The 8,582-nt window shown below is 36.8% G+C and overlaps 1 protein-coding gene across 1 annotated transcript; it reads left to right on the forward strand.

Moving 5' to 3' along the window:
• The first annotated feature begins 2,519 nt into the window (after positions 1-2,519).
• On the forward strand, positions 2,520-7,695 carry LOC113310657 (probable zinc metalloprotease EGY1, chloroplastic). Its single transcript, XM_026559393.1, has 11 exons — positions 2,520-2,640; positions 2,735-3,157; positions 3,736-4,200; positions 4,496-4,633; positions 5,288-5,389; positions 5,816-6,027; positions 6,163-6,213; positions 6,309-6,378; positions 6,826-6,894; positions 7,114-7,164; positions 7,274-7,695. Exons 2-11 carry the CDS (start codon positions 2,813-2,815, stop codon positions 7,430-7,432), a joined length of 1,662 nt encoding a protein of 553 aa, XP_026415178.1. The 5' UTR covers positions 2,520-2,640; positions 2,735-2,812; the 3' UTR covers positions 7,433-7,695.
• Positions 7,696-8,582: the final 887 nt, after the last annotated feature.

Below are 8,582 nucleotides of genomic sequence, written 5' to 3' on the forward strand. Positions count from 1 at the left end.
AAGAGCCTTGCGTACTTAATTTATCTCAGAGAGGGTCTTTGTTATGAAAATATTTGGCCTTCAGAATTCTTGCACATAAAGAGTTTTTGTCAGTTAACATGCGCCAGGCAAGTTTGGCTAGCAGAGCTTCATTGAACTTTGTGGTGTTTTTGAATCCCATTCCACCAAGTCTTTTGGGCTTGCAAACCGCACACCAAGCAATTGGGTTGAAACCTTTCTTTTTGTCTTGTCTCCACCAATAGTTTCTTTGTGCTCTGTCGATTGATTCAATAACATTCTTTGGCATTTTGAAGCATCCCATCTGATAGTTTGCCATGGTGCTGAGAACAGCTTGTACTTGTGTAGATCTCCCTGCTTGATCAATAATTTTTCCTTGCCATGTGCTCAGCCTGTGATGAACCTTGTCTTCAATTGGTTTGAAACTCTCTTTTTTATTCTTGCCTAATAACAGTGGCAGTCCCAAATATTTCTCATTCAAACCCATCATTTTCATTTGTAGAATACTCCTCAAATGTGAACATCTTTGTGGCTGCATATGTTTGTTGAAGAAAACACTCGATTTGTTGAAGTTTATCACTTGTCCTGAAGCTGCACTGAACTTGTTGATGATGTCCAAGAGATTTCTTATCTCCTGATCTTTACCTTTGCAGAAGAGGAGGCAGTCGTCGGCGAAAAGTAAGTGATTGATACTTGGACAAAACTTGCTTGGTTTTATTCCTTGAATCTTGTGCTGACTTTCAGCCTTGCAGAGCATTCTTGGGAAACCTTCCATGCAAAGTATGGACAAGTATGGTGAAATTGGATCTCCTTGCCGTAGACCACGGGACGGGATAAACGGTTTGCAAGATGACCCATTGAGCAAAACTGATATGGAGGTTGTTCCAATACACTGCTTTATCATTGGCACCATTTGTTGCTGAATCCCAATCTGTTCAGTATGTCTAGAAGAAAATTCCATTCTATTTTGTCGAAAGCCTTCGACATGTCGAGCTAGACTTTCTTCATGACCTTGGGTCTTAGATCCACATCATCATTTTATTTGTATATTCAAATAAAAAAAGGTCGAGTAAGACATTAAGAATGGGAGATGAATTTTAGCTTAAAAGTTTTATCTTCATCATTCTTTTTGTCATTTAGCAATGACCCACAAGTAAAAAAGTGTGAATAAGACCTCCACTTAGGATGACCTTGACCCTTGTATTGGAGATGCTCTAATATTTCACGCTTTGAAACCATATTTAACCCTCCCTCATTAAACTTAACTGATGATGAGGTGGCATTAACTTGGAAGATGGAAATCTTCCACCATAATACCTCTATATTATATCTTCGAAGTTCCATGACATCTCAACACCTATAATAGATTATGGAAGTTCAACTCTAACGGTGGAAGATAAAATGGATTCAAAAGCGCCTCCGAATTGCGTTGAGCCCCATTTCAAATTGGGTTTCAATCTCAGCCTGCAAAATTGATGGTTATAAAGGACAATAAGATTGAGAAACAAATTGACCACAAGATTAAAGATAATTAATTTTGGAGTGGCGTTTTTATTTGGATTCCAAGCTATTTTCCATTAAACATCCAAACATGCTTTGGAAAAAATGTGGATAATTCCAACTAATCTATTCCAACATTCTACACTTTGTTGGAACAGATTAGTTCCACCATCAGACTTGTTTTTTAAAAAAGAGGGTAGCTGTTAGGGGAGTTTAAATTGTGGTCAGTAAAAGTTTTTTTTTTACTACAATTACTTTAGGGTACTTCTGGTATGAAAGAATTACAGCTGGTAATGTTTAGCACCACGGGTTCATCAGGTAATTCGTGATAACTCAATTAGAATGAAGGGCCACATGTATAATGCCTTAGATGATTTGCGAATTTTGAATTTCTTTAGAGTGAAGCATAGATCTTACAAACACTCTGTTCCAATTGAAGTTACTTGGACGCCACCTAATCCAGGTGAGCTTATGATCTGTTGTGATGGTGCATCCCTTGGCAACCCGGTCCAAGCTGGTTCTGGTGTAGTTTTTCGTGATTCTAACTCGGCAGTTTTGGGAGTTTTGTGCGTTGGACTGGGCTGGCAGACCAACTTCTATGCTGAAGTTTGTGCGGTTATCTATGGTGCAGTTGTTGCTCAAAGATGGAATGTCAAAAATCTATGCGTCAGATGGGATTCGATGAGTTGCATTTTTGCTCTCCAAAAAGGAGAGTTGTCGTGGCAGCTAATGCAGAAGTGGAGAATGGCGAAGAGTTTTTACAACAATATTAGTTATGTTCATAGCTACAGAGAGACTAATTTTTCAGCTGATGCCTCGGCCAAACAAGCTTGTTTGTTGGCTGAGGAAAATTATGAGTTTTATGAGGGTAGGCCAGGTTTTATTCATTCTGTTGAATGGCCTGGAGAGGTTTATTTTCGTTTTAAATAGGTTTTATTGGCTTGCAGCCTTTTGGCTTAGCGCTAATATAGCCTAGTCCCTGTATAGTTTCGTTTTTTTATTCTATTTTTCGTTGACCGAGTAAAAAAAAGGGGGGTATACCTGAAAAAAACTACTCCATTCAAGAACTCGGGCAAAGGGAATTTTCATTTTCTGGAGATAGATAAACGTTGCCACAGGCAAAGGGGAATTTTCATTTTCTGGGTATATCGAAGAACACTAACACACACCATCAAACCCTTACACCCATTTCTTACAAACCCTACAAATTTATGACTTTTATCTTCGAATTTTGCAGGTTTCAGTCTCATAACTTGTGAGATTCATCTATTACAGGATTTTTTTTCTTTCTGAATTGGAGTTGTTTTGGGTATCGATGGGAACCCTTACAAGTTCTGCTTTCACTCCATTGGATTTCAGATTTCGTTTACTTTCTATAAATGGCGTTTTTGGAGAAAGAGTTTCATTATTGGGGCCGAAAAATTGTAGAAATGTATGTTATCTGTATAAAGAAAGGTCAAATAGGGATATATCAAGAAGAAGAAGTAGAACTGATATGTGGAAATGTTTTAGTAATAGTGATAATAATGAAATTGATGAAGATGATAATGTTTTATCCAAAGGTTCAAATTTGTCTACGATTACAGAAACCATATCAGAAGAATCAGAAGAGAGAAATGAGCTCAAGCAAGAGCAGACTCCTCCATCAATTTCTTCAAGGGTAACTTTCTCTTCTTAATTCTGAAAGGTTGTGTTTAGACATTTTCATTTAGACCCAAATTCGGGAAGTAAATTAAAAAGTATTATTTTAGAACATCTTTGGTAGGAAAATGGTAAATTAAACTGATTCTTAGCTCTTGAATTGTTTAGACATATTTTTACAAAATTTTACATGTAGTGCAGTCGTGCAGATACACAAAAGATATGGCTAATTCATTATTTTAAACTTTAGTTATTAAAGCTTTTAAGATTGAAACGAACTCAAATCGCATTAATTAGTCTTGATGGCAGTCGCCACATTGCTTCACTTGCATAAATGGACATACTATTTACGCACTCCTTAATACAATGAGTGTGTACACAGACCCGCATCCTGCCCACTATTTCATTATACTTCTTATAATTGAGGAATCAAATCATTTGTTGATGTATTAGTTGTCATTCTCTTAGAAGTTACTGAACACTTACTCAACTAAAAAACACCTGCAATTAGCACAGATCTCTTACCGTGATTATAGTATGGATAAATGAAAATATGGAAGCATTTTTTCTTCTAAACATGAAATGTTCTCTTTTCAGCCTCCAAGCATTACACCAGTTGGGCCAGCGTACAACAATTTTCAAGTTGATTCTTTTAAACTGATGGAACTCCTTGGACCAGAGAAGGTTGACCCTTCTGATGTAAATTTAATTAAGAAGACGCTTTTTGGATACTCGACGTTTTGGGTAACGAAAGAAGAACCTTTTGGAGACCTAGGTGAGGGAATACTTTTCCTTGGAAATTTAAGGGGGAACAGGGAGGAGGTGTTTGCAAAACTCCAGCATCAGCTGACAGAAGTCACAGGTGACAAGTACAACCTGTTTATGGTGGAAGAACCCAATGCAGAGGATATGGATCCACGAGGTGGGCCTCGAGTGAGCTTTGGTTTGCTGCGGAAAGAAGTTTCAGAACCAGGTCCAACTTCACTTTGGCAGTATGTGATTGCATTTCTACTGTTTGTTCTTACCAGCGGTTCATGCCTTGAATTGGGTATTGCATCTCAGGTTCGAGATTTCTATTGATTTATTCTTAGTTTCTTCAATATTCTTGCTGGTTTATTATTACTTTTGCTATTCTTGCTTGAGAGATAAGACAATTAACAAGTCCTTAATTTTTCAATGTGAAATTGCTTACCTTTTTGTATAGCTTAGTTGAGTAGATATGTGAATTTAATCAATTTATACTTCTTTCAAATTTCGCAACATTATCCAGCCGTTGTGGGTTGCTGAATGGTTCTTTTATATATATAATAAATATGAGGGTTTCTTAACTATCTACGTGATTTGTCCCATTGAGCAGATAAATAGGCTTCCTCCAGAAATAGTGAAATATTTCACGGACAATGCAGCTGAACCACCTGATATGCAGTTGTTAGTGCCGTTTGTGGATGCTGCTCTTCCAGTGGCGTATGGAGTCTTGGGGGTTCAACTATTTCATGTAATACTCATTTCTTAATCTGGTTGATATTAAATGTGAATAATTACTTTAACCGCGAGGTTCAATACTTTTAAACATACTCTTTGGTTAAAATTATGAAAATTAACGCCTAAATAGAAAAAGGTTTTGGACATGTTAACTTCTGCTCACAATTGCCCTATTTCTCTACATCTATAAGTATATCTTATTTCACTTTTCATTGCAACCTCTGAAGACGTATAGACAATTTATATTTATCCCTACGCATTCATTGTCCCCATGTTCATGGGATTTGATTCACTTTTTTTTTTTCTGATACAACTGAGGTGTTATATCAAATCAATATAATTATATGGGTTCAACCTTGGACTGCCACAGTCATGCCATGTTTTCCCAACCTCAAGTTTTCCGTTTGAGCCTAGATCTCCATCCACTAATGAAATAGCCTTTGCTGTATGTTTTCGTAGAACCTTCTTCTGTCTTTACTCCCCTGTATTATGGCAACAAATTCTGTCTTTTCAACTTGAAAGTTTTCCGTTACATGTGTTGTTGTTAATATTTTTTATGTGCATTGGCGTTCACCTTTTTAGAGCACAGTCTTATTTTGCATCTTTGTTTATATAATGCGTTGTAGCTCTCTAAATATTTTGTTTTTCTTTCATTATTTATAAATAGGAGCTTGGCCATTTCTTGGCTGCTTTGCCTAAGAAAGTGAAACTTGGAATTCCTTTCTTCGTTCCTAATATTACTCTTGGTAGCTTTGGTGCAATCACCCAGGTAATCTATTCTACTGTATAATAATGCTAACTTATTTTGAAATTTACATGTGTCAACACATGTGACACTGATTCTCGTCTCAGGCATGCGTGGAGATGGCAACAGCTCTGCTAGCCATTAAACTCTAATATTTTTGCAACTTAGTTTTATAAAGCTTTGATAATTGGAAGAAGGAGAAGATGGAACATGCTGCCTTTCTCATTATGATAAGTTTGGATGTAGCCATTTAATTTTTATTAAGATTTATGTAACTAACATTCACCTAACCATAACTCCGGTAGCCCCTTATTTCATGTTTGTTGGTCGCTATGTCTGACACCTCGTACTGGTGTCGCCGTGTTGGTCACCAACGCTCATACCAGTAGCATCGATTGTCTTTATGTAATAAAGTATTTAATTTTTCATCCTTCGCCGTTACTTTTGTAGTTCAAGTCTATTCTTCCTGATCGGGGAACAAAGGTTGATGTATCAGTCGCTGGACCATTTGCTGGTGCTGCACTTTCAGCTTCACTGTTCTGTTTAGGGTTGTTACTGTCAACCAAGCCAGATGCTGCTGGAGATTTGGTGCAGGTTCCTAGTATGCTGTTCCAAGGTTCTTTGCTTCTAGGGCTCATTAGTAGAGCTACTCTTGGTTATACGTAGGTTACCGCCTTCTTGTCACTTGTTGTTATCAATTAGTTCACCAGCCCTTAATCCTTGCTACAAAAACAAAGATGTATATTTACCATTTTTTCATTTTTACATAACTAACACATGCTGGGGTCAATGTGCAGTTCCATGCATGCTGCTACTGTTTCGATCCATCCTCTTGTGATAGCAGGCTGGTGATGTATTTTTAATGTTTTGTTTGATTCTCTGTTGACTTTTTCCGTGCTGTTTGTAAGGTACACACTGCTTAATGTGTCAGAAATTATTGTAGGTGCGGCTTAACCACGTCAGCTCTGAATATGCTTCCTGTGGGTTGCCTGGACGGTGGAAGAGCTATACAGGTATTTTACTTGGTATTTCTTCGGGCAGAGGTTGTGGTGTCATTTGTGCTGGTCAGTAGTTTGTTGATAGACCCTGAGAAATACTGTATTTAGTGTTTGAGAAACTCATGGCAGCAGATGTAGTCTTAGGAATATATGCTTTATAATTTAGGATTTGCTGAGGAAGTCTTTGTAAAAAGTTAGTGTCTTAGGGTTTTTATGGGTTCAGGGATTAATAAATACCTACCTACCTGAGTTCACACAATATCGAACAACTAAATGTTAAAGATTATAACCGTTAACAAAAGAATTATACAGGTTTAGAAAATTATACTCATTTTCAATGTAGTATAAATTGCTCCTCATTTGTATACCGGTCGGTTTAGAAAAAAAGATTCCGATCCCAGAAACTCCTATTCTTTGTGAATAATATAGTTTTTTATTTTATATTTTGCTGTCTTCTGGCAGGGGGCTTTTGGAAAAAATGCTTTGCTTGGATTCGGTTTGACAACTTACACGTTACTCGGATTGGGAGTGGTAACCTTTGTACCATTCATTATCTTCTTAATATCTCAACAGAGTTTTTAAGCATGAGTTTAAATGAGAAGTGAATGAAATCAATTAGGGATACAAACATATTTTGGGACAAATCAAATTGGTTCAACAGTTGCATATACTATTATGCATGTATGCTGTCATTGAAAGAAATGTTCAATGAAAGTCATTGACAAAGTCTAAATTTATCCTCTGTTTCAGCTCGGTGGACCTCTGTCACTTCCTTGGGGACTGTATGTGCTGATCTGTCAGGTAAAACCAACATGCTAAACAAGAAACGGACATCCCTTCAAATTCCATAGAACATTGGTCACTTGTATGCTTTTCATCTATACAATAATTATAATTTGTTCGGATACAGCGGACACCGGAGAAACCATGTTTAAATGACGTGTCAGAGGTAGGAACATGGAGGAGAACGGCTCTAACAGTAGCAGTATTCCTAGTCATTCTGACTCTTCTTCCTTTATGGGATGAGCTTGCCGAGGAACTAGGCATTGGGCTTGTATCCACATTTTGATGGACATAGAATAGATATTAGCTCATCCAGTTTTACCTTATACATGTGAGATCCTTGCTATCAATTTTGGAATCTTCTGAAAGCAAAGATTTCAGGGGATAGTTTGGTATTCTTGTAAAATTTAATAAAAGATTCTGTATGATGAGTACAAATCAAGAATGTTACGATATGCCCATGTAATTTGCGAAAATAACAGGTGTTCCTTGTATTCTTCTTCATTTTCCTGATAGAAATATATGAATATATAAATATGTTAAGAGTTCTTTTTTTTCTTTTTTTAATACGAATTAAGCTTCGGAGGATCCCTTCACACTTTTATTCTCACACATTGGAAGTCGTTTCTGTAAATAAAAATCAAACCATTACGAATTTGAAGCCAATATTTTAGGGATATGTTCCTCTTACAAAGCTCTATGTTCTCACCAAAAATGAGTTCTGAAATGTATAACATCACCATCTACTACTCTTGAAAATGAGCCGTTGAAAATCAACAGATTTTTAACCATTGAAATTAAGATCTGTAGATGATTATGTTATACATTTCGGAATACGTTCATTTTCGATAGGCATATAAAGCTTTGCAAGAGGAACATGTCCCAAAAATCTTAGCTTCAAGTTCATTACCATTTGGTTTTTATTCACAAAATAGAGTCCCAAAATGTGAGAGAGTGTGAGAATTAAAGTGTAAATGGATCCTTCCTCTTTAAGAAACTACGGAGAGTTATTATCTTCAGCAACCGCTAAAGAAATCCAATCTGGCATATTGTTTTGCCATTCAACACTACTTGGATTTGATAATGCATTTTTCGCAATCAAATCAGCTACATTATTGGTCTCACGATGGACAAAACTGCATTTGCATGAGGCAAAACTACCAAGTATATAAATATGTTCAGAGTTCAGATGTACTTTTCCTCTGGGACCTCTGACATTTCGTCTGCTCTTTTGAGGGTGTAGATTTTTTAAGAGAAAAATCTTGTGGTCTTCTGATCCAAGGTTTGCCAAATAAAATCTAGCATGACCCAAATCTTATGGCTCCAAAGTTGAGGCAATATTCAACATTTCTAAAACATGTTCTCTCATTGCGTGGAACATACTTGGGTTCAAGCATCAAGTGAGTTAGCCGCCTGGCCTGATAGGGTGGAAGCGG

The sequence above is a fragment of the Papaver somniferum genome, chromosome 9, assembly GCF_003573695.1.
Source record: "Papaver somniferum cultivar HN1 chromosome 9, ASM357369v1, whole genome shotgun sequence".
Taxonomy (NCBI): Eukaryota; Viridiplantae; Streptophyta; class Magnoliopsida; order Ranunculales; family Papaveraceae; genus Papaver; species Papaver somniferum.